The sequence below is a fragment of the Tachypleus tridentatus genome, chromosome 8, assembly GCF_004210375.1.
Source record: "Tachypleus tridentatus isolate NWPU-2018 chromosome 8, ASM421037v1, whole genome shotgun sequence".
Classification (NCBI taxonomy): Eukaryota; Metazoa; Arthropoda; class Merostomata; order Xiphosura; family Limulidae; genus Tachypleus; species Tachypleus tridentatus.
This window is the reverse complement of record NC_134832.1, coordinates 66,881,765-66,909,083: the sequence shown is the minus strand read 5'-3', so window position 1 is coordinate 66,909,083 and position 27,319 is coordinate 66,881,765. Positions and strand designations below refer to the sequence as shown.

Here is a 27,319-nt window from a genome sequence, read left to right as displayed (position 1 = left end):
AATACCTCTACTCCATGTCATATTTTAAAGGAAAACAACAAGAAAAAGAGTGCAAACAAAAATCATCTTGATGATGGCAATGCCAAATAATTTACAATTTTTGAATGTTATTGTTAACTACATGTAGAAGCTTAAGATCATCTTGAATTTAAATCATTCTGTTATTTCCCACAACTTCAGTTTTCACTTACCATTACGTAATACCTCTACTTAGATAGTCTCAAACTTTCATCCAATCTACAAACAAATTGTATATCTTCACTGCAAGTTTCTTTAAAAGAACATACCAATCCAAAGTTCCCAAACAAAACCCACTAACTACACCTACCACACTTAAATAAATCTATGAGCCTTTAATTCCTAAAGTAGTCTTAACCATTGTATTTGTAGCCAAGTATTTATTAATCCCTTCTCTTTAAACTCCAGTTCTAACATGTTTATCACATCTAAAGGTAATATATTCCTTAAAATATTAAAAATTTAAAATAGTATAATTTGCAGATTACTTCTTTCCTACAAAATCTTAAATCTATATTCCCTAGTCTTACCCATACCATTAAAAAAAATGCACCAGCCCTGTCTGTACCTTTTTAAAGCAATTCATTTCCATTCCAATCCTCTCCAACCCTTCTTTTAGTTTTGATATTATCAAAGGTTGCAATAACGTATTGCACACAACCACAGATATTTTCTTCACTAGTCTTTTGGACAGGCATGGCCAGGTGGGTTAAGGCTTTTGACTCAATCTAAGGGTCGGGGTTCGAATCCCCATTGCACCAAACATGCTCGCCCTTTCAGCCACAAGGGCATTACAATATTACAGTTAATCACACTATTTGTTGGTGAAAAAGTAGTCCAAGAGTTGGTGGGTGGTGATGACTAGCTGCCTTCCCTCTAGTCTTACATTGCTAAATTAGGGACAGCTAATGTAGATAGTCCTTGTGTAGCTTTGCTCAAAATAAAAACAAAATAAAATAAAATGGTCTTTTATGTTGTACTTTATCAAAAGCCCACCAACTCTGACTATATCAACTTTACATCTTTATTCTTACCAACTTCTTAAGTAGCATCTTTTAAAATTATGAGATCAAATCGGAATATTATGGACAATAGTTTCAATAAATTAGACTGTTTCAAAGTCAATTCTATGTCATTTATTTTCATTTTAATGTTTATTCCATTAAATCTAATACAATTATCAGCTGCTAAATAAATACTTATAAATTTTCTTTACACATGTTATCGTGTATATATCTCCACTTACCAATCATCAAAAATATTTTTTTTCATTTCCATACCCAAAGGGCCATAAGGTACACGCGACAGAATTGTTTTTTCTCCGAAAATTGTTGCAATATATCCATACTTTTTACAAATTTTAAGCAGTTCTGAAAGTTTTTCTTTTGCGCACATTACTGAAATCACAACAATTATCAAAGTTGATTCTACAAGAATTAAAACTGGATATGATTAATACACGTTTATTACACGACACGTTTACAACATGCTTTCGCTCAAACTCTGAAAATAATACAAATGCTATGAGCGAGACAATCTTCCGATTTCGTTAAGTGTGACGTATTGGTCATGTGAACTCCTACTTCCGAAACCAAACGACATAATGGTAAAGCTTTACTATTGTTTCTCAGTAATAATACGTATTCGTCGATTGCGATTAAACACTAGATTATCTTGCTGTGTATTTACAACTGATAATAAAGAGAAAAGAAACACCAGCTACATATAATGAGGTATGAAGTATGCTTTACTTTTAGATAATCAACCAAAATTAAAACGTGGTGACGAGAAACTCACTTGAAGTAAAAACGTATTTCAGGACAGCTTTGTTAACCTGAAGATGACTTAAGATGGTCAAAACGTTGTTCTCTGCTTTATTAGTAAATACCCATACCAACCGTTCTGAGATACATCACAGTTAAAACGGCTAAGAATGTATTTCAACTCTTTGTAACACTAAAAAGTGACAATGTCTCTCCACAATAAAATTTAAAAACGATATTTTAGTTAACGTAAGTGATGCAGCCTATATAAAATGTTCACAGAAGGTGTTAGTATTATTATTACACTGGAAAAATAATAATAATTTATTTCATATTTCCTAGAAGGAAAAATCATCCATTCTCCACAATACATGTGCAAATTAATTATGTCGACAAATGACTGTAGAACTGAGTGGCAATTCGATCAAAAGAAAAATAAGCATGCAGTACTGCAGTACAGGTGGAGAGAGTGGATCAGGCACGATAAACGGTATTGACAACTTTAATGTCGTAATTTCAAAAATGAAACAGACAATTTATAGTATAGTGTTAGGCCTATACGTAGTTGGACATTATGGTCGAGTGTGAATGAAAGACTATTCCAGAGTACTTAATAGTGATAATGTACGAAAAATATTTACTCAATTATAACTCTATGTGTACTGAATTATTTTTCCAAAAACAAGCAGAAAAAAGAATCAAAATAGTTTAATGCATTGCATATAAAGTGAAATTTCATTAAAAATATCAAAAGTTTGGTTGTAAGAAATAATAAATTGTGATTCTGTAAAAATTATGTACTATAGTGTGAATCAATAAGAATAAAAAATCTCTACTATGTTTGCATGTGTCTAGAACAACTAAGGTATGAAAAACAATCTGGCAACTCTCAAAATTTCTTTGTTCTGCACAAAAACATGCATGTTGTAGAAAAACAAGAAACAAGGCAAGTTGTAATACACCAAAATCAGCAAGAAATGAAGAGTTATAATTGACTCAAAATCACTTTGGCATGAACAATGATCTAGCAACTGAAACTTTTTTTGCTCCATGACAAACTTACATATTAATGAGGAAACCAGACAAATTCAGTGCCATCAACTTGGAGTAGGTCAAATAAAATAAGAGTTTATGATATATGTACTTATGCATATACCTCAAGCAACTGTGTGTCAGAAGACTGTCTGGTGACTGATAGTTTCTTTGCTCTGCAATAAACATTATTAAATATGCATAACAGTTGAATTCAACAGCACCTAAATCGTTATGGAACAAAGAAAGTAAGGGACTGTAATAAACTCGTTTATGGAAAACACTCTGTCAGCCCTGATAATTTCTTGGTTCTGCAAAAAACTTGCATATTATTGAAAAAAAAGGACCAGAAAAATCAAATGCTGCCAAAGTAGACGTGGTGTAAGTATTATAAGGGCCTGAAAAATAAGTAGTTGCACTATATGCACCCACCCAATATGACTAAGGTATGGAAACAATGTAGTGAATCTAATAATTAATTTGCTTAATGTCTGAATGTATATATTATTGAAGAAGAATAGCAGTTGAAATTAGGGAAACCACCTCACCATGGAGCAAAGAAAATAAGAGACTATAATATATGAACATATCTAAAGCGATTGAAGTGAGAAAATTTTCTGGAAACTGTTGTAATTTCTTTGCTTCACAACAAAACTTGCAAAGTGTTAGAGGGGAACCCAGATTATTCCAATGCCCCAAAAAAAAGATCAATGTCTAGGAAAGAAAATAATGTCCCATAATATACACAGATATATCTAGTTCCACTTTGCACCTACACCAAAATGTCAGTGAAATTTTTAAAGTTTCTTCTGTAAAAGTTTTGTTGTGATGCATGAAAATTTTCAGAGCCACCAATGCCTAGTTTGTGTTGGATATATACGTACAGTAAAAACACAGTTATCTGTGTATATATATATATATTTTGTAAGACCTTGTTTACTTTGCTTCAAGTCAAAGTGTCAAAGGATTCATCTCGTTTTCCTCTTCAATAGTATGTAAATTTTGTCACATTGCAAAGAAATCATCAGAGGGTTTTTCTTGCCTAAATTATTTTATTTAAATGCATATTTTATAGTCCATTATTTTCTTTGCTCTACACCAGATTTGTTGTCACTGGATTCGTCTGGTTTTCCTCTTCAATACTATGTAAGTTTTGTTGTGGAGAAAATAAATTATGAGAGTCATTAGAGGGTTTCCATGTCTCAGTCATTTTGGATATATGTTATACTTCCATATCTTCTTTGCTCCATGCTTATGTGATGTCAATGAATTTGTCTGCTTTTTCTCTTTGATAATATTTAAGTTTTGTTCTGGAACAAAGACATTATTAGAGCCACTAGAACATAATTCAGTCTTCAGTTGTTTTGGATATATTCACATAGTACAGGGGTGGCCAAACTTGCTTAAGGTAAGAGGCACCTACGATAAACTTCAGATGTTTGAGAGCCGCAAGACATGAACAAATATTACACACACATTTTTATATTTACATGCACATTTTGTTACATAAATTTTATGTAAATATTAAGAAATACATATATGTAATAATATTTATTTATGTATGTAGTTTTTAAACTGTTAATTTGTATTAGTTTGAGTAATCATAAAGTACACATATATATATATATACCAAATGTTTTCAAAGTCCTGGCTGATTATTGTTTTAACTATATTGAGTGTATTTAATATGGTAATGAACTATGGAAATATCTAAGAAAAATATGCAAATTTGCATTTCATTAACATTAAATGAAACTGCCAAAAATAAAAATAAAAAGGGTAAAAGATATTTTTAATTATATTTATTTGTCTTAGTAAATATCTGATGAAAACATGGAGGAAAATATGTAAAACATTAAAATTAGAGATATTTTAATCAGATACCACCTTACAAAATTTTAGTCTTATCATAATATTTTTCTAACACAAACAGACATTGATACAATTATCAGGCTATTTACTGCTAGTAGAGGTCTTGTGAGTTTCCATCTTGGTTGTGAGTCATTGAAATTCCAGCTGATATGTTGCCAAGGCTGTACAAACAAATTAGCTCTGTCAGGTTTGATTTGTAAGGACTGCACAATGCTTCGACTTCACAAAGTTCATTACAGAGTACAGTGGTTTACAGCAGTATGTTGTGCTGAAAATTGAGATGAGTCATACACTGATTTTCTTCAGTTTAGGATATTTTATTTCTGGAACTTGCTTCCAGAACTCAATTGTAGAATGGGATTTATGGATAATCTTTAGACCCAGGTCTTCCTGTAGTTCTTTCAGTTTCACAGCAGATGATTCTGTAACCAGAGTTTCAATAATTGGACAACCATCATTGATCACATCAACCATGAATGGATTTGCAAAAAAGGTAAAGCAGGGCTTCAGCTTCTTCAAGTCCTCAAACCTGTCTAAGAAATTATCAAGCAGTCCTTGTAATTTATCTTTGTATTCTTCCAGTTTGTGATCTTTTATTTCAATATCAATGAATATATTTACTCTCCTCTTGAGACTGGGAAAGTAACTAATGTTTTTTTACAGTATGTCTCTTTGAAAAAGCTTATTTTATTCTGAAAGCTAAAAATGGTCTGAGTAAGATAAGAAACAATCTTATCCTTCTTCTGGAGTGCCAAGTCAAGAGTTTGTAGATGATTCATTATATCAGTAAGGAACATTACATCCTGCATCCATTTGTTACTTCCCAGTTGAGGATAGAATCTTTTCTTTTCTTCAAGAAAAGTAATAATAGGCTCCAACAGATCCACAAACCTATTTAATACATTACTGATTGACAGCTACCTTACAAAGATTATCTTCAAGCTCCAGTTCTTCAATAAGATTTTTGAACTGTCAATGGATCTTCCCATTTAAACTTATCAACTTGACAATTTCAAGAACAAATTTCATAACATCTTCACACTTGAAGTATCTGGCTGCCAGGTGTTCAAGATGAATAATGCAATGAGCAGGCAGAAACTCTGGGAAGCTGGGGTCACTTTTCGTAAGTGCAATTAATCCTGAATTTTTCCCCACCATTGCAGGTGCTTCATCTGTTGCAACACTGATGGATTTATCCAGTGGAATATCAGCATTTATTAAGGCTCTGTTAAGCACATTTTTGATTTCAATGCCACAAGTTGTTTCTTTTAGTGCCACTAAGTTCAACATCTCTTTTTTTTTTTTTTCACAGCTACATCAGAGAAAACATAACAAACAAATACTGCCACTTGTGGGTTGTCTTGTATGTCTGTAGACTTGTCAAGGGCTAAGCTGAATGCATGGGAATTCTTCAAATCATTTTGCATTTTGCCTGTAACATCAGCACTGATCTGGGAGATATGTCTCTCTGTAATGTGGCATGAATCTGGTGTTTGTGCTATTAGTCACTGAATTTTTGTGTTACTTGAATCTAATACTGCAACAACCTTAGCTATATTCTTCTTAACAAATTCACCATCAGAATATGGGCATCTAGCACGAGCAGTATTCCATAATATAACAAAACTAGCTTTAGTCATTGTATCAATTTCCTTACTGAACGTTGTCAACAGTGCTGGCTGGCTATTTAGTGATGATTTTAACACAGTTAACTTGTTTTTCCATAATTCTGATTAAGGTGGATAATCAGACAAAATGTTTTTGTGACTTGTTTCATAGTGGTGTTTCAAGTTACTGGCTTTGTAATGACTGAGTAACACATTGCAGATAAGATGCAAAGGTTTACCTCCTTTAATGGTGAATGCAAAATCTTTCACTCTGATTTAAAATATTTGTTTTCATCTTCATACTTTTGCTTTCTACAATTTGATAATGTGATCTTTCTTCACAAAATTTTTACAGACTTCTAAAAAACTAAAGTGAAAAGAAACAATAAGTTCCAACATGCTCAACACAACCATGCATGCCACAATCACACGATTGAAAGCCATGCCCACTAAAACTAACATTGTCAGCATCAGCTTATATGACTGCTGATTCTCCAGCACAATTCCTCTTTAATCCTTACTGATCCAAAATGTCTTGAATCCCTCATTCAAATCTAGCATTAAAATTAGGATTTAAATTCTTAAATATATTTACTTACCATGGACATTAAACGTACATTTTAATCCAGTGGACTTTCAGTTTATACCTGCTAAATAATTATCAAGCTTGAAAAATTTTTATTTACCTTTTATGTTAATTGTGATGTGAAAAGGAGCCCAGCTAACATATTTCCACGAGTTGCACGTTATATGTGAAATAGCTGTATGTGGCTCATGAGCCAGGGTTTGGCCACCCCAGATATAGTATGTCTGTATGTGTTACAGACCATTATTTTCTTTACCCCCTGCTGATTTTGGAGTTCATGAATATGTGTGTTTTACTTCTGTAATAATAGCAAGTTTTTTCAGGGAGTAAAGAAATTTTTAGAGTCACCAGAATTTTTCATTCACATTAATCAATTGCAATATATGCCCATAGTAAAAGTGCATATACCTGTGTATATTATACTTTCTTAATTTCTTTGCTCCACACTTACTTGATGCCATCAAATCTGTCTAGTTTCCTTTTCAATATACACAAGTTTTTTAAGGGAGCAAATATGTTATTAGAGTCACCAAAAGGCTTTCCTACTCTAGTTGCTTTGGATGTATGCGTGTATTACAATCTTTTCTCTTTGATCTTCACTGATGTGATACCATTGAATTCATGTGATTTTCCTTTTTTAGTGATTTATAAGTTTTGTTGCACAGCAAAGAAATTTCAGAATAACAAATGTTTGCTATATCTAAGTCATTTTGGTTATGTGCTTATAGTGTAATCATATACATCTGGTTAGATGATAGGTCCTTAATTTCTTTGCTCCATGCCAGTTTTAGTGTCATTGGATTTCTCTGGTTTTTCTCTTTAATTATATGTAGGTTTTTTTATATATTATGTGCTCTTATTTTCTTTCCTTCACACTGATTTTGATAGTGTTCATTGTACGTGGTATTATTCTTTAGTAATATAGTAGTTTTCTCATGGTGCAAAAACATTTTCAGAGTTGCCAGAGTGTTTGCCTTTCCTTAATAATTTTGGATATATGAGTATAGTATAATTGAAATTACAATTTTTGCAAAATACTTATCCATCCATGTTGTACCAAGTGTCATTATTATTTAATACCATTATTAATGAATGCTTGCAGGGTTCATTTGTTTGAGTGGAATGCTAAGTTAAAATTTGAAGTGTAAATCTAACCTTTTTGCAAGATCAATTTGACATCAGGTCTGGTGCTTGTACTGGTTATAATTTACATGTAAAAAAAATCAATAATTAAAGTTGTAAATGTGAAAGGCACTACACACATTCATGTGTAAAAATAAGTAGTGGTGGCATAGAGTTTTTCGACTACCTTAACATTTTTTTTTAATAGGTGTAAGTATTTCACACCAACCTCTAACAGCAGATATTGTAAATGGTACTTCTTTCCTAAGGGGAAACTTGCAGGGCTTACTAAATGCAAATGGAATGAGAATAGTCTTTCATCTACAGAGATAAGGTAAATTCTTTTGAGAAGTTTCTTTGAAAGTGTAATTTCATTCACAATTTTTATGCAGGTATAGATTCATTATTTCTGATATTAAGGTTAGAAGTGTCATGGTTCGTCAGACATAAATTACAATGTGGTACTTACCTCCATTCACAAGATCAGCTATTTTCATTCAGTGCTGCCCTCTATATGTAAACGTTTTTATTTACACATACCACAAGCCTTCCACTCTCCCACTTTTTTCTTATGTATCTTTCATTTAAATAGTGTCACCTCTACCAAAACTATTGCTTCTAATATGACAGTGGTTGAGTTAAGATATACTCTTCTGTGTATGACAAATCTTTTTTTTTTCTTCCAAAACAAAGTGGTTACTTTTCAACTTTATTTTTATTCATTCCACTAATTCATATATTAATATTTATTGGTTCATTCTTTTTACTTTATTTCTGCACTTAGATTTCATGAACCTTTACTTGTTATTGTGGTGATTTCACTTAGATGTATTTTCTAAGAGAAATGCTGCTTTAAGAAATAATTTGGTGTTACTATTGTGTCAGTAAAATAACATGTAATGCATCATGACAATTACTTTGAGTGTTTTTCCTCACCTCTAATAGTTTTTTTTTTTTGCTCCTTCCTATTCACAGTCTGAGGAATTACCTATGCCTGATTTGGTCTTTACAAATTTTGTCTTGAGTTTCATAATGTTTTTTCCTTTTTCTCTGTATCTTATTTACCTTGTACTTCTTTGTTGCATGAACAAGCTTCCCAAACATTTTTTTTATTTTTCCTCCCTCCTCTGATATTTAGGTACATGCTGATCAATTTGTCTTGTAATTAAGTGAGAGGATCAGCATGCCATGCCCCCTGAGAACCTCTGATCAGTTCACCCATTTTTACCATCGTATGGACTATCCATTTTTAGATCAACAGTTGCTAAATTTATTTTTAGATATTCACAAAATTTTGAAGTGATAGTTTGGTAGAGATATATAGAGGGAGTAAAGTATGTCATATCAGCATATCATGCTACTATTGGTTAAGTGTCACATGATGATTTACATGTGAGACATGTTAAAAAATATCGTAATTCCAGGGATTGGGGGTGAAATGTTTATGACTTCCATAAAGAAAATGTTCACATATAAGGAACAGCACTGAACAAGAATTATGTAGGAAAATTATAACATCTAAATTAAAAATAAAATAACATCACCTGTATTTGCTATTTACATAGTGATTTGTGTATAAAATATAGAAGTGGAGTGATTCATAGGCAGTTAATGGCTATCTAAATCTACCTCTTTAAACATATAATTTAGTTCATACAAACATCTAGCTTATTAAAATACATGTGCAAGTAGACATTGAACTGTAAATATTAAGAAAAAGGAAATTTGGCTTTCATTGCATATATTTTATTGATGGATTTTTCTTCTTTTCAAAGAAAAAATGAGGAGATTGAAAAACAGTGTTACTGCTGCTTCACATGAACAGGATACAAGAAGATCTTCATCTAATTCAGTGTTATTAGAAGTAGAAAATGATTTATTCAGGTATAAGATCCAAAAACTCCAGTAAGTGTTCCCTAGTAACTTGTCCATCTAGTGAGCCACTCAGCTGTTTACTTTTCATGATTAACATGTCATTGAATCCCTTACATTACCAGTGTACTTTGTGTGGGCTGCCAGTATTATTTCTTCATGAATCATCCATTGGATAGCTTAGATTTAAAGTATAATTGCAATTTATTAAAAGGTATCATTGACCTGATTATCCTATCACCAAGATATAAATTTTCTAGCAGTATAATAATGAGGCATCACTATATTTCTATATGCCTTGAATAATTACTTTAATAAACAAGAAGTGATGAAGTATAAGAAAATATGTTTATAGAACAATGACAGCTCCAAGAACATACCAAAAACGTTGTCACTATATGATCAATTAATATCAAGTTTAAGATAAGCTGATGCTATCATGGATACAGAAGAGTTATTTAAAACAGAGATTCAAAGAAAGCTGCTTAAAGACATCTGCTAATTGTTTAGATTGGAAAAGATAGACACTATCAACATTAAAAGGGGTTATGCAAGCTATAAACTAAAGATGAGAAACTGTCTGTTGAATGTTTTGAGTTGAAGTGAATTGATGCTCAAAGTTAAAAGGAGTTAAGCATATTTGGATGTTGAAACCAAGAAAACCTTGGATGGTGGACTAATGCTACAGTATTGGCTATTGTTTGCGAGAGGATGATTAACTAACAAACTTAGAAGTTCATAAACAAGAGAGAAGCCTTGACCATGTGATGATGCATCAGTAGAAACTATTGGTAATTAACGAGCATGAGAAATCACAAGTAGGAAGTCAGCTTGGGTTAGAAATGGTGTTTCTACTAATGGTAGGAGACATCTTTTCTAGGCCACGCCCTTTGTAAGTATTATCATGCCATTCATTCTTAAACATCAGTCATTATGTTAGTAGAGTTAAAATGATTGCCTATGATAAATTATGTGTGTGTATATGCATGTAAATATTAATTGTTTGATTACTTAAATAAAAGTTTTATATTGAAGTCATAGTCTCAAGTCTCTTTGTTTTAACTGTAAAGCCTCAAATTAGTACCTGTGTGCTCCATTTGCCCACTGCATCCTCACTTCAAATAAATATTTCATCTAACAGCAGGTAGTATTAGTTGAAACTCCAACAGCCAAGCCAAAACAACTCACTTAGTCTGCCTGCAAGTCAGCCCACAACCATGTTATAATAAATATTCTATTGTACTGTGTGTGACACTTTATTAATAAAATCAAAGAGTGGCAACTTTCTTGAAAATAAATATAAACTGCATTATATTGTACAATTAAATGAATCTTCCATTTTGCTACTGTTACAGACCACAGAACTTTGTAATGGTGTTTCATAAAATTTGGTTTCAAATATATTGCTCAGTTTAAACATCTAATATAAAATTACTGTTTTTATAGTGGTAAATATACAGTATAATATATGTTAATTTATTATGAATTTTTAAGTCTGACATATGTATTTACTCCATTTACACACTTCTTTAAGTAAATAAATTTATCCCTTATTACTATGATATTTATTACAATGATTTGCAATATAACTATAAATCTTTGGCTGATTCATATCCTCCTTTCAGCATTTTTAAAAGGGATTGTGGAAGGGAACCTCTTTTTATAGCTCCAAAAACTGGCCCAAATTTAACTTGATGTGAGGTGGTTTTGCTTATAGACAAACCTCAGTGGAAAAGAGAAATACATTCAGTTAAATAACTGATATTTTATTTCTTTATTTTTAGTTTTCCTGTGGTAAAGTGTAAGTCTTCAGATTTACAATACTAAAATCAAGGGTTTGGTTTCCCTTCGTGGATACAACAGATAACCTGGTGTGGTTTTGCTATAATAAAACACACACACACATTGTTTATTTTTAATAATACCAATATTTATATAATGAGACAGTTAATTCTGTGCTTTATTCTATAACCTTTACAAAATAGAATGATTTAATTACTGGGATTTTAAAACAAAAATAAATGTACAGCCTGTGAAACATAAGCAAAAGAAATTGTTTGATAATAAATGAAACATCTATTTACCAAATAGGATTATTGCATTGCCTGATGGTTCTTTCAGTCTTAAATATAGCCACATAGCTGCAAACTTGCTGGTACTCACCACATACTCATAAGTTTTGATATGTTTTTCCTAGATTATGTAAAGAAAGATTAATATCTTTTAGATTTTAATTTTAAAACAAAATTCAGTCATGTTTTTACTCTGTGTGATGATCACTTTTTATAGCAAATTTTTTCTAAAAAGTCCACATTCATACAGTATATACATATAATTTGTATGATGTGTAAATATCTACTTAATACTATTATTTTTTATTGCACAAAATATTGTTGATTCATAACAAAAATAATAATCTTTTAGTACAGTCATTTAATATGAAATATAGCTATGGAGAAGGAATTCATCTTAAGCCTGTAAATCTTCCAAGTGAGGATAGCCTTTGTTCCATCCAGTAGATGCCCTCTTCTTGGACAGGCTTTATTATTCTAGCTAAAACATGATATTTACAGTATGAATGTAGACTTACATTAATTTGAAAGTAAAATCATAAATTGTGTGAAAAATGAATTCTACCTACTATACAGATCCATGATAAAGTGACATCACAGAAAGAGCAAAATTCCTTTATACACAATTATTTATCCATTTCTCAACATTTATTTAGATGAATATCATATAAAATGTTTGTGAATTGGAATAAATATTCAAATTAATCATTTTCCAAGGACAGTTGTATATCATATTAAAATGATCTCAGTATATTATCAATCTTACCTCTTCTTCCTTCTTAAAAATGTTAATTTTTTATTTTTAGTGACTAAACAAAAAGAATATTTTTCGATAAAATAGAATATTTCCTTGTCTTTTAGGTAGATACCGGTAAGTATGTAACCCATAAGACGTTAGTTTATTTCACCTTGTGTTTTTCAGTGATTTATTGTTAAGGAAGTATTATTTTGGAGTGGCTAGTGAAAATCATGCTGATTGAACTTTTGAAGTGTTTCATTTTCAGAACATGGCTACTTAAGAGTATAGTTTTGGTTACTAATTAATTATGGTTTATGTTCATGTGCTTGTTCTGCTGACCTGTGACATCTTTATCTTATAAGAGTGGCCACAATAATATAAAATAGTAACACTTGGATGCATTTTCTGGGAGAAATGCTGGTTTTAGAAGTAATTTGGCCCTACTACTATATCAGTTAAATAACATTTACTGCATCATGGGCATGTGTAAAAACTTGTCAATCAACAAGTTCTACTTTTATTTGTTACCATTCATTTCGTACACCTTCTATAATTTAGTTCAGCTATGGGTTTTTAGTTTTACTAAATCACTAACCTCCATTTTATCTAGAGCATGTTGACTGGGTATGTGTCTATTATGAAACTTACACAAACTTCCTCCAGTGTTGACGTACAAATTTTAAAGTTGTGAAAGACTACGTAGGTTCAATCTTGTGGTCTAAACCACTAAATAAAAACATCCCTTGATCTTAAATGAATTAGAAGTATTGCTTGATATTGTTTGAGATTTTGAGAAGTGGTTTAATTTTGAAACATTGTTATTCTCTGGTATAAAAAGATTTTTTCTTCTTCTGGTTCTTTTAACTACTTTCTTCATTATTTATTGAAATTAATAACATTGAGATTTATGATGTGTTGTTTATTAATGTTTGTACCTAGACTTGATCAGGCATTGGTTTACTAATTATTTTTTGGAAGTGGTAGAATTTGTATTCTTGTTGTTAAAAAGTTTTATTTTGGATTTCTGTTCTTGTACTTTAATAAGTTATTTTTGTTTGACCCAGTTGTAGCAGTGTTTTCTTTAGTTCATTATAAACTGTGCATCATTTGAATTTTGATAGTTGCTTCAAATTACCTCATTTATGGCTAACGTATCTTTCAGCTTATTGTTATGATGATGTGTACAATTCATCTTGAAATAAGGCATGAGCAGTACTCTGTTTTTGAAATATATACATGTATACCAAAACTAGTTTAATTCAGTTCAAAACTTCTGTGGAAGGTATGTTAAAATTAGACTTGAATTTCAATACCAATTTCAACAAGGTAACTTACTTCTGCTTGCATACATAGCTATCCTCATTCAGTACTGCCTTCAAATTTTTCACATACCACAAACCTTTCACTCCCAACACACTCCTCGATTTGCATGTTTTAGATTATTCTTGCATGCAACAACTGCCAGCAGTAGTAGTGCCACATATCCACATGACTCCTGTTGGCCCAGCTTGGCCAGGTGGTTAAGGCACTCAACTCGTAATCTGAGGATCATGGGTTCAGATCCCCATTACACCAAAAGTGCTTGCCCTTTCAGCCATGGGAATGTTATAATGTGACAGTCAGTCCTGCTATTTGTTGAAAAGTAGTCCAAGAGTTGGCAATGGGCAGTAATGGCAAGCTGCCTTCCTTCTAGTCTTATGCTGCTAAATCAGGAATGGCTAACACAGATAACCCTCATGTAGCTCTACACAAAATTAAAAAACAAACAGACTCTTATTATGCTATTCTACCTAACAGTTACTTTGTTTGGCAGTGATTGTGTTCAGACATTTAGTTTGTATTCTTTTTCAAGTTTGTTTTTTTTTCCTGTCAATTACAAATAATGTTTCTAGCTTCATCTGATATAACTAACTTGATAATATTCTTCATTAAGACAAACATCTATTTTACTGATGAAAATAACTGAAACAACTTTTCCAGTAGTGCCAGATTTTTGTGTTCCTTGTACTTTGAGATTTGATGGTTAAGAAAATACGTTCACACCAACAGAGATTCCATTGTCATGAAACTGAATCATCTGTTGCTGTCTACATATTCTGTCTTGCACTGCTGTATGGGGATTTCTGTGTGTGTTGTATGATTAATCATCATTGCAAGAATGAACAAGTCATATATATACATATATATTTTATGATCAATTGCTTTTGTAGTCTGTTGATTATTTTGAAATGTTCAATGTTGGAAAAAATTTGTATTGTTCTCTTTTTATATCAAATAAATGAATATGTGTGGTAATGTCACTACATCTTGTAGAAATCAAATTTGTGACATTATCATATCGGAATGCGAGGAGTGATCAAAACGTTTTAAACTTCACATTCATTCTGAAGAATAATGTACATACATCAATTTTATATGCTATCCCTTTCAAAGTAATATCCCCCAGCTGATACAAAGTTCCTGCCATTTTCAGAAGCAATGCTGGAAGTCTTCAACTGTAATGCAAACTGTAATGTAAGTTCTACTTTCACATTATTATGGATGGTTGGAATGTCATCAAATCTCTTTCCTTTCAATTAATTTTGATTTTCAGAAATAGAAAAAAAAATTACAGGGGCAAGATCAGGAGAAAACAGGGAGTGTGGTAACACAGGAATGTTTTTATCTGCCAAAAATTCTTGAACAGACACAACAATGTGTGAAGGTGCATTGTCATGATGAAGAAACCAGTGGCCATTCTCCCACAGCCTGCAGCAGTTTCTTCTAACTTTCTCTCTCAAGTGAAGTAAGACCTCTTTACAAAAGACTTGGTTAATTGTCTGTATTTATCTTTCATTTCAGCGACCGTTTCATCAGTGGACTATGTCAATGGTTCTCCATAACGTGGGTCATCTTTCACTGATTCCCGGCCATATTGGAAGTGTTTTACCCACCGATAAATGACAGCCTTACTTTAACAGTCATCACCAAAGGCAGTTCTTAACATTTCGAGGATTTCTGCTCCTCCTTTACCATTGTTTACACAAAACTTAATGGAAACACGTTGCTCTTCTTTCCATTTATATTATGACAGAGGCAAGAAATACGTCTGTCTGTGAACATGTTTCACAACACAGATACAAGGTCTGAAGAAATGGCTTGTTTCTGGGCTAGATCACTATTTGTACTTTGTACACACCTCAGTGAAGCTCACTGCCTCTGTACTGGTACCTGTAACAGAAGAAGTATCAGAACTTTTTGATCAGACCTCATACTTTATACATTGTTTTTATAAGAGTAATCCAGCTCATTCTATTTAGCAACTTTTACTGAGTGTCATCAGCAAACTTTTTAAAGCAAAATTTGCCGTCATCACATACATACAGTACAATATGACAGAGTTATTATGAACCAGACCTGTACTAACCAGCTAGACTGGTTTATCAGATCGTGTTACTTGGTATAGGGTCTGAAATGTTTTAAAAATTGGTCAAGGGTGTGCAAACCATGTAAATGAATTTCTTTTATAAACGTTTAAAGGGTATTAATCTTGATATCATTTTAATTGAATAAAATATATTATATTGTACACAATGCATGAACATACATGAAATATATGAGCAATCAAGTGCAGACCCAGCAATGAGCGTTCAGCGTGTTATATGAACGTCTGTTAAACATTATGCTTGCCAAGTTGCAAGCAAAATGATTACTTATATGCAAAATATTAATAAACTTGCTACTGAAATATGAAACAAGAGATATATTTTTAGGTTGCTTACTGCTGGCTAATATTGCAAAGTATTGGCAAATTTTTGCTGATAAAATTCATCAGCAAAATTGCCAGGCACAACAAGCTAATTAATCCCAGTATAACAGTTGTAAGTTGAATTTACGATGGTGCATAATTATGATATTATACACCCAAACACCTAGAAATCTGACATGACATTGACTCTTGTTGCAGCTGACAGTTTTAATAATACGTGGGAAGAAAACGTTCCTTTGTCTGGAAGGACTATAAAAAATATATAAGAAAAATCAAAGTACCATTATTACTTCATAATAATGTCATCAAATTGATGTTTATATAAGCAAAAGTAAACTTTACTATAGTCTTTTACTTACAGATCCACTTCCTGAAGATTAATTAATATTCTGCTGGATATTTTGAATGGTAAATGGTTCAATATTTATAGGATCTTCAGAGACTTGTACTACCTTTCTGTTTAATAATGAGAAAGTTTACAATTTTGAAACCCACGGTCTTATCTTTCATTTTTCTGACATTAATCATTGTTTAACTGCATGACGTTTACAGACCCTGCTCAAACTACTAAATTATATCAGGATTTTTTTTCAGATTTGTATACATAACTAAAGACTATAAGATAATGGTTAGGAAAGAAGTATGGTGCAATACCTTGTATGTACACCTACATATTATGTAGTCATGTTCAATTGTGTATTACGCTTAAACAGCGTTACAAAAGTATATCGGCCCATATGTAGAAAGTTACTGGTAATCACGGTCTGTTGCGTAAGCAAAATTCTAAAAATAGAATAATGGTTTACAGAATGATACACAGTTAGCCACTTAAAACACTTTCTTCAAAATGCTATGAATGCCTTATAATTTCCTATGGCAAGGCTTGCAAGAATGGCTGTGTATTATAGGTGTAACTGTGTTCAGTATTTATTGTTTTTTACACCAATTAGGCCATTAAAAAATAGATAAAAGATTCTGGTTTTAATTTATGAACACGGGTTTTAAAATGTTATTAAGTGATAAACTTCAAATATGGAAAAGGAACCACTACTAGAGTCCTAAAGGGTGGCTTGTTGGAATTTTGCTCAGTTGCATGGCAGGTTAGTCTGCTACTAGTTTAAAACTTGGATTATAAAGAAAAACTGACTGGACCTTTAAATTAAAAGTAGTAGAAAATGTATGGCACATCTAGTTAATATTTTACCACCTAGTGCTCAAAGGTAAGTTTGTCTAAGGACTTACAACACTAAATATCAGATTTTGGATACTCGTGATGAGCATAGTAGAGAGAATCCAATGTGTAGCTTTGTGCTTTAATAATGAACAAAATATTACATTTAATAAAAAAAATTTACATTATGTAACACTAGATAACGCTGTAGATGTAACAACACTAGATACAGTTTGTAAAAAGTTAAGTTGATGAAGTAACACTAACATAGTCAATGAAACATTAAATTTGTAAATGTAACAGTTTGTTATGTGTATATCTTAATTTTTATTTAAGCATTTAGGATAAGGAAAATGTAAAAGTTATTGTACAGTATATATCTAAAAGTTTAATAGGTCATTTAAAAATGCCTACTTGTGCAGGAATGAACGTTCGACCTGGAGTGGGATTAACAAATGTTACTGCATCTTTAGGCTTAACGTTAGGTTTAGTGCCTTCACATTGGACACAGAGGTGAGTGATTAATTGATACACTGTTTATTTAAGTAGGTTTATAACTGTTATAAAGAAAAGGAAAAAGCAACAAAAACTCACACCTCAAAGGCAGTATTCATATTTATAAATGATTTGGTTAGACATGGAATGATAGTGATAGTTGGCATTGAATATAAGCCTAAGCCATAGAGTTTAGTTTAGAAGTACAAAAGTCCTGATATTAAAATGTTATAAGTTAGGATCCCATACCTGTGGTTAAAAAGAAGGGAAAAAATCTGTTTTTCAAATCTAACTTAATATTTACTGTTACTAGTGTTAGCAAAAATGGTTATCATAACTGATCCTATTAGTGTTAATCATCACATAGAGCCCCTAACCACACTACTAGCCCCAGGCTACAGAACCACAGTATATTATACTTTCTAAAAAACTTGTGAAAATCCTCTTGAAATGGTCTTTTCAGAAACTACTAATGCAAACTTTAATTGTTGTCCTAATTGCTAAATGCTGGTGACACTGACAGGGATATAGTAATATGTGATAACATAGGATAAAATCACTATATGATATAAAACCATTGCTTCCCTGGAATCATCCTAATTGCACATTTTCCAAATGATTTACAAATTTTATGGCAAGAATGTCATTTAGCTATGTTCAAGAGCAATAAAACAATAATAATGAAGTATAAGCAAATGTATACTATTATGCATTTAAATTGTTTAGGATAAACAGTGTTAATTTCATGTTCCAATATGAAGTCATTAATTAATTAATTAATTTTTTCTTTCAAATTTCTTTTTGATGGTTACAAGGCTGGTCAAATTGACCATCATCATACAGTATTAGAGTAGAGAAAATAACAGATAAAATAAAAAGTTTGGAATTTGTTTAACAAGCTTTAGAGATTACACAAATGAATTTTGAGATTTTGTAGAGGAAAAAAATAATTTTAATCTTAACATGAAAATCACTTGTAGTTGGAACAGCCAACAATTTGACTCCATATATTCATGAATAAATTTTTAGTAAAAATACTTCATTAAAAGTTACAATTTTTTGTTTGCAAATGACTTAATAATTACTAAAGTTTGTAAAATTTTGTGAATATACACAAAATATATTACAAGTTATAGTATGAAAACTATACACTTTAATTTCAGGTCATAAACTCTGTTGATTTGAGTGAACCTATAGTGGGGGAGTTAATTTGTAGCTTGACTTATTTTCTTTACTATACTATATCTTACAATATACCCTGTTTCTGCACACACAGTGACTATATCTCTGTGTACATGCCTAAGAGATTTACATACAGCTTGTCTTGAGCTTTCTTCCATTTAAAATTCATGTGTTAAGGATTTTATTGTCACCCATTGCACTGTCCCCAGTAAAATAACTTTCTGGCAGGTAGCCACTGGGAATCTGGACACTTCTTTAAGTCTGTGCATTGCAAGTTCTCCCTCTCTTCAAGTTGAATATGGGAGACCCATGCTATTTAATCAGTTCCTAGTCAATGGGGTGGTGGACCATGGAGGGTTTCTCATTGATTAGGCTTAGCACAATATTTTGAGAAGTAGGACATTGTCAGTATAATGCAGATCACTCCTGAAGCAGCTGTGTGACTTCCTCCCGTCATCTGAGTAAGATGGCTTCACTATAGACTACTTGCCATCTGGTTTAACATTTAATAGGCTTTCCTTTCGAGATGTTCCTGAAGTGAACTTATTTAGGTTTAAATTCACACTGGCCCTTCCACCAATTAAATGCGAGATTCTGTCTGAAAAGATGAGGTATTGTCCTAGAAGTTAATTGTCAGGTTTGTAAAAATGGATGTCAGATTCTTAAGAGTAGGTGTCTGATAAGTTTTGATTATAAACAAACAACACATAGTTATATTGTTCTGAAATAATATATTAAAACAAACATATATACAAACGTTTATTATCCTATTGGTTATCACAATTATATCCAGAGATTTAAATAATCATTTCTTTTCACCAAAGCCAAATAATGTTGGTGCAGTTATATTAGAATGAAGTTGACAAGATAAATGATTTATTCTACAATTTGTAATTATTATACAGTCTGTGATAACTTTAATTTAGGAAATGCCACAGTATACTTTTTATGGCTGTACACACATCCACTCAATCTAGATCAGTTTAACTATATAACTAACATTTTGTATACTTATTTAGAAGGTCTAGAACATTATACACACTACAGATATTATGAAGTAATACTCAACCAAATCAACATGAAAACTTAGAAGATTCTCATAACATAACACAATAACTGAAGTATGTGTTTTAGATAGTTATCTAAACAAATAAACTATTGCTTGTAAACATAACAAAATTTGACTCTTCCATCAAATTTAAATTAAAACAATTGTATGTAACAATGAGTCTCTCTCAAAGAAAAATATTTACAATATTTTTTATACTATATACAAAAAATTGTTTTCAGTTTATGCATAAAGTCTACTCATAGTCTGCACAAACATTTTTCATTTCTCTGATGACTTCATTGTGGAACTGTAGTTCTGCAGGTACAATGTCCAAGATCCTTACACTGTCAGTTCCTCTGGATGCATATGAAGGACTGATGGTCCATCTAGATGATGATCTTCTTATTGAAATAATTCTGGAGTTCAAATATGATGGTCAGACACTTTTTCTCAATCACCGAGTGCTATAAATACTCAACAGCTTTATACTATTATACATTATTGGAAACAGCCTGTTGTGTTCTTGCAGAAATACTGCTCCAATTCCAAAATTTGATGCATATGCCTGAACAATGAATGGTTTGTTAAAGTTTGTCATTCTAAGAATTGGTGAGCTTCCTAACGTGTTCTTCAAATTCTGGAATGCAATCTTTTGTGGTTGTTCCCACATTTTGGGTTGGTCATTCATGGTCAGGTCAGTCAGGGATGCAATAATTTCAATGTAATTTGGAGTAAACTTTCTATAGTATCCAACTAACCCCAGGAAAGATCAGACTTGCTTGGTCATTGGAGTTGGTTTATCTTACATGCAAGTTAACTTCTATTTATTGGCTATGTATCAGTTGCCATGTAATGGATTTACTACTATATGTTTATTTTAATACTTACATTTATTTCAGTATAAGTTTTTTTATGCATGTGATGGGTGTTGTGCAAGTCTCACCTGTTTTCTAAATTTGTAAAAGATTTTTGAAATCGAGAATCAACATTATATGGTTTATGTGCTTTTAATTGTTGAACGTTCAAGAATCACACCTTAAACTGTATAAACAAATGTGACAAGAGACAGTTATATTGTTTTTCAACTACAGTTAGTGTACTATAAACATTGGAAGCTATAATTGTGATTAACACTTAGTAATCAGAAAACCACAGAATTTGACTGAGATATTTTATAGATTTTGATAATTATAAACCATTTAACTTTAGGAAATTAACTTTGGATGTTAGTATTTCTGCAAGCTCATTAGATATTGTTGTTTGTTAAAACGTATGGGTGCTTCGAGCTAGCTAGCTCTCAAGAAAAGTATACAGGTGAATCAACAATGAATTAATTTGCTCTTCATGAATATCAATAAAATATTCAGTTACAAACTACATACAAGACTCAGTATTGTTTGTAAGTTGACTGTGTCAGTTTACCTTGTGAAGTATCACCATAAATGTTTCACCAACTAAAATACAGCTTATCCAGTATTAGGTTTGACTTCTCTGAACTTCTGTCAAAAAATCCTTCTTTGGTAATCTCATACCATTTCAACAAAGCCACTCTTAACTTGTTATAGTCTTTTGATGCCATGTCTGCTTATGCTTGTAGGCTGAAATAGATTACCCAGTTACCTTTGTTCCATTTCTGGCTTTGGGAAAGTCTTTCATATCTCTCCAGGAAAGCATCCATGTTTTCTTTCTGTTCAACAGATCTGGGTATCTAAGGTTAACTGTCTCCAACCCCTTGTCATTTGTAATCCTCCATCTTGGGTGAGCTTGGCAATATCAAGTTGTGCTTTTATTCTCTCTGTTTCCAGAATCTTCAATGTCAATTTGTGCTTTTATATTCTCTAGTTCCAGCCTGTTCTTTCTCACCTCTTCTTTTTCCCAATTTCTTCCTTCCTTCTCTTCAGACACTTTTCTCTGTCTTCATCTAGTTGTTTAATACAGTAAAGTAGATGAGCACCATTAAATCCAAGTTGACTGACCCTCTATCCTTTTATCAAAGTCAGTCAAAATGGCTATATTGCATGGTTGTAATCTACAGTATTTTGCCACCACTACAGCTGCACATGTATAGGCCTACTTTGTCTGCTGTTTACCACAGTATTATCCTGGCTGACTCACCAGTGTCAGATGTTTTATATGTGGGGGGACTGGGTTTTTTACAGTAGATATCTGACTTGTTGGCAGTAAATTTCAACATTAAGCAATCAGCACAGAGCCCACTTGTTTTAAAACAAGTCACAGGTATATACAAATGCTCATTACTCTGTTAGTTGTCACAGTTGTATCCATAACTTTGAATTATTGCCCTTTTTTGTCAAATTCAATTACTTTATAACACAATTGATAAGACAACTTTTTTTCTCTGCTCTGTTATTACAATACAAGTTGTATTAATTTTGTTTTATAAATAATCATTACATGTCCTTTATGGCTGTATGTACAATCACCAAGTCTGGATCTACCTAACTGTAATAGCTAACTAACCCTGAATTACATTTTATATGCATATTTATAACTTGACCAAGGTGTAGAACATTTTATATACTAAAAGACATTATGGTGCAATGATACACAATCCAAACAACAACAAAAAACTTAGCACTAACTCATTCATCAGTACAATGTGGGATTCTTACTATTCTATGTACAGAGGTGAGGTATCATATTTTATGTTACTATTTTTCTAATCTGAAAACATATTTCCAATACACACCTCTTTATATATTTCTGCCTGACTTCTCTAATTCCATTGCATTTTCACCTTGAATCATCTAAGAATGCAGTTTTTTTTTAGTGCACCTTCTTAAGGGGTGCTACTACACATGGAGTTTCTGTCATGCTCCTATTGATGGAGTTTTGTTGCATTATGATGTAATTATGCACCAGCGTAGTTTGTTACACACACATCTCATAGGTGGGATATTGTTCAAGACTAATGATATATAAATCTCTGAAGCACACATGAGGGATATAACAATTCTTGTGTGGAAGTATCTATCAGAGATACATTTTCAAATTAGAAAAATGCTAACTTTTACCAACTCTCTGAGTTGTACTGGATTGTTGTGCAAACCTTCACATTCCTACCACTAGTCTGATGTTTAAACTTTGTGAAGTAGGTTTTTAATACCACCTGCTAGTACAGCAGTAAGTCTATTGATGCATGTTTAAAAATCTCATGTTTCTGTGGTGGTGTTAATCAAAACAATAACTTCTTTGGCAGTCTACGTTTACTTGTACAAACATACAATACAGTTAATTTTGTATCTAAATCATTGCTCAGAGAATTGACAATATTTCCTCTTTATAAGTCATATAGAATATATCTTACACCACATATATATTTTATTTTCGTACAGATGTTCTATAGGTAGTAGCGACTTCTAAGTAGTCTAGATGTGGGAAAGTCGTAAACTTGCACTAATATTTAGCATTATATACAAATAGTAGTTAAATTAGAATTTTGAAAAAGATGGAATTCCTTTTTTTGATTCATTCTGTAGTAGCAACGTAGTCCTCAAGAGGTGGAATGCAATATTGCCTCAGTCTAATCAATGTATACAAGTTACATACTACAGTGTTTATGCCATATGTTTATACCTGCTTTGCTCAGTTCTACCTCGTGAACTCCATAGTGATGGCTTTATTGTAACTACTGTAGTAGGGGTCATACATATTCTAAAGAGTGGTACTATGACTAATTCAATTTATTTCTCTAGTTGGTTCAGGTTATCTGTGGATTGTGGGATATCCATACAATTTTCTCTCTCTGTTACTCCAAATTGTTGTTCATTCTTGCCCTTATCCAGATGTATATATGGTTTTGAAAGCTTGCTCAGACCACGAACAACTATTCTTGTTCACAATATAAATTTAAAACCAGCCATACAAGTGAAAAAATTCTCATTATTTCCTGGGGCTAAATGTAAAAAAGTGGTAGCATGTTTATACTATAAATCCAGTGATTCTTTGTTTGTAACCTACTGCTGCAAAGACACTCTTCACTTTGAGGTTATGAGTGCACTACAAGGGACAAATTAATTCCACTATTCAAACAGACAAGAATAGTCCAAAAGTTGCAGTGGGTGCTGCAGGCCTATCACTAGCACATGCAGTCCTTGCAAAACTGTGTAAATACAAAAACAATAAACAAACTTATAAATGCCTTCAGCACATTTAAACATGCAGAATATGATAAAAAATGTTATTACATGTTAAATGTTTAGCTACATGGTTTAGATTAATTTCAAGTAGTTTTCTTTTGAATAAACTATGGAAAAACACATCTGTAACAGAGACAACTTTATTTTTTATGCAGAGTGCTTAGATATATGGTGATGTCTACTGTGGTGATACAAGTTCATAGAACTGAGGTATGATTTAGTATCAATCTGAATAGTGTGGTTGTGATTTCATTATTCATGAAAATGAGTAAGTTGGGTGAGACGAAAGACATTTCAGTGTCTATAGCATTACAAGGAAAAACAAATCTCTTAAAATATTTATACTTATATATTGTGTTTCTTTAATACCCAGAAAGGCACCAGATACACAGACCTCAAATGTGGCCCTTCCCTGCATTACAAAACATACTGATATATGATTCTGATATTTACAGATGTTACAAATTCATGGTAATAAACATCAGTGACACCCCTACCATAATGAAAGCAACATGCAATCTTCATGGCTACTTTGACAATCCTATTTATTGTGAAGACACTTTACAATCACTATTTTGCTTGATTTCCAACCAAGATAACAAAATTCATAAATAAAAGCTAATATTCATATCTAGCTTATTCCCTCATACGTAAGTTAAATTAAATAATGAAACTGTTAATTTATTAGTTATTTTATTCCCTCATACGTAAGTTAAATTAAATAATGAAACTGTTCATTTATTAGTTATTATCATGAAAGATAATAGGTTATCTTTCGGTTAAAATCTGTAGTTTTTACTTTAAAATGTCAATGTTCATTATTTGTGAAATTTCTACTAATGCATCATAATGGTAATCTTTAAGTCCTGAAAATATACTCTGGGGCTAGAATTGGTAAATTACCTTACAAAAGTTTTGTTAATACTTGTTTAACTACTCACCCATGTACATGTAATGCTCTAAACTATTGTAAGATTATTTAATTGAAAAGCAGAAGAAATCCCAAGTATTCATATTTTAAAACTTTTTTATATATTTATCACTTCTGTAAAAAACAAGCACATCATAATATTTGCATTTAGCAAAGGTGAACAATTTAATAGATAATCTGTAATAACACTTTTTAGACACAAAACTAAAAAAATACATATAGTGTATGTAGTTTTAACAATGAACATTGATCAAAGAAATTGTTTCTTTTACCCTAATTATCTATGGTATTGTGTAAGAATTTGCCTGGCACAACCGTATGTTCATTGTTTTTGTAGGTAAATACACAAAAATCTATAACACATTACCATCAAATCATAAAAGCAATGAAATAAACTATAATGTACAATTTTTTCAAGGCTCATTGTAAACATTTTGACTTTGAATAATTTCCTTATTATTATATAGTCCTCATTTGATTGTCTTTTCACAATTGATGTGTGTATATATATAGACACACACACTTCAAGTCCTCTAGTAGAAAAACTGACTCATGAAACCCATGTTTTTTTTATTTACAGTAGGTATGTCTGTAACACAAATTATATGAGAATCAGCCAAGCACAACCATACTGTTGTATACTACATTTATAACATTACAGTTTATTTCCTAGATGGAGGGAGATAGGGATGATGTGATTTAAGTTCATGTTAATCATAAAAATCTCTAGTGCAAAGACAGTTTACAAAATGACATTCTGTAAAGCATCAAGTTGGTTGTACTAAATGTTAGATGAAAAGAGTTATTGTATTACTTTGTACAAATAAGTAAATTAATTGTACATTAGTTCCAGTACTATTGTTTGAGATACTGTATCATTTGTAGCAACAGTTTACATTTTATGACAGTGTTCAACTTCAAGTTTGTATAAATGTTTGAATGAGAAAATAAGCAGATTTTGTCTGAATTATTTTCACTTGATAGCTTAAAAGAAAGAAACAGTTACAAGAATATGTTCTTTGTTTCACAGTGCTTAAGAATGCATTCTTAGCTCTGTGGTGGAAAAGCAAATTCATATAATCTTGTTTTTGGTGGCTTAGAAAGTAGCCCAAATGTCAATTGGACCCTTAAGTGAAAATCAACATATCACAGACAAGATATACAGAATACATTCTTCTGAGGTAAATATATGCCACTCATAGCACTTCAGTATATATTCCAAGCCCTCTTACTGAAAAACTGAGTAATGAAATGCTAACCACATGCTAATTGGTAATGTGACAAGAATCATCTTGGCACAATAACAAGTCAAGAAAATACCATGGATTAAGGAAGAGGGAGGGAATCATTCATTTTGCCAAAGTTTGAAAAAAAATCACAAAGATTAGAGAAATCTATTTTTCAATATTTTAATTTCCTATATTAATTGTAAAATTTCAAAGTGTGGTACGATTTACTTATATCTTGATATCACTGGCATTTCTAGTTACAAGTCACCATCATTGTGAAAGATCTACTGAAAAACAAGCAACTGGATGAGACAGAAGGACTGCAGTGGACCAGTCCCATTACTAGAGACTTCAAATGTGATGCAGTGTAATTTTTTTGATGATGTGCATTCATAAAGTAAGGTTCTGTGACTCATTGAATATGACTGGAAGAACCTCAGTGACTTTATCCAGTGCTAATGACTGTTTGCTCAATCTAACCATTTTCACTCTGTTCACAATACACTGCTAGACTGAAGACTATCGACTACATCAAACCAGACGAATCCTCAGGTTTCTACCCTAAAAACAAAGCAGTACTTCTTTGCAACTTCAGCTTGAGAAGACTGTGAAGCCTTACTCTTAATACCTATTAAAATAATGGTAAATACCACCAATTGCATCAATAAA

General features: G+C 31.7%; 1 protein-coding gene and 1 long non-coding RNA gene across 8 annotated transcripts in view; one reads left to right on the top strand and one right to left on the bottom strand.

The window, feature by feature from the left end:
* The window catches only part of PolG2 (DNA polymerase subunit gamma-2, mitochondrial), a 96,812-nt gene extending 95,244 nt beyond the window's left edge, over positions 1-1,568 (bottom strand). Inside the window, exon 1 of the mRNA XM_076449234.1 lies at positions 1,265-1,568. Coding sequence (XP_076305349.1) covers positions 1,265-1,413 — 149 coding nt within the window. The 5' untranslated portion in view covers positions 1,414-1,568. The remainder of the gene's footprint in view (positions 1-1,264) is intronic.
* On the top strand, positions 1,540-27,319 carry LOC143222569 (uncharacterized). 7 transcript variants are annotated; one of them, XR_013012321.1, is made up of 4 exons: positions 1,540-1,624; positions 2,124-2,271; positions 8,209-8,334; positions 9,776-10,906. It is a non-coding gene; the product is annotated as an uncharacterized LOC143222569 (long non-coding RNA). The 7 variants fall into 7 exon arrangements; XR_013012322.1 differs by having other exon boundaries at positions 1,588-1,751; XR_013012326.1 differs by having other exon boundaries at positions 1,591-1,751; positions 8,270-8,334.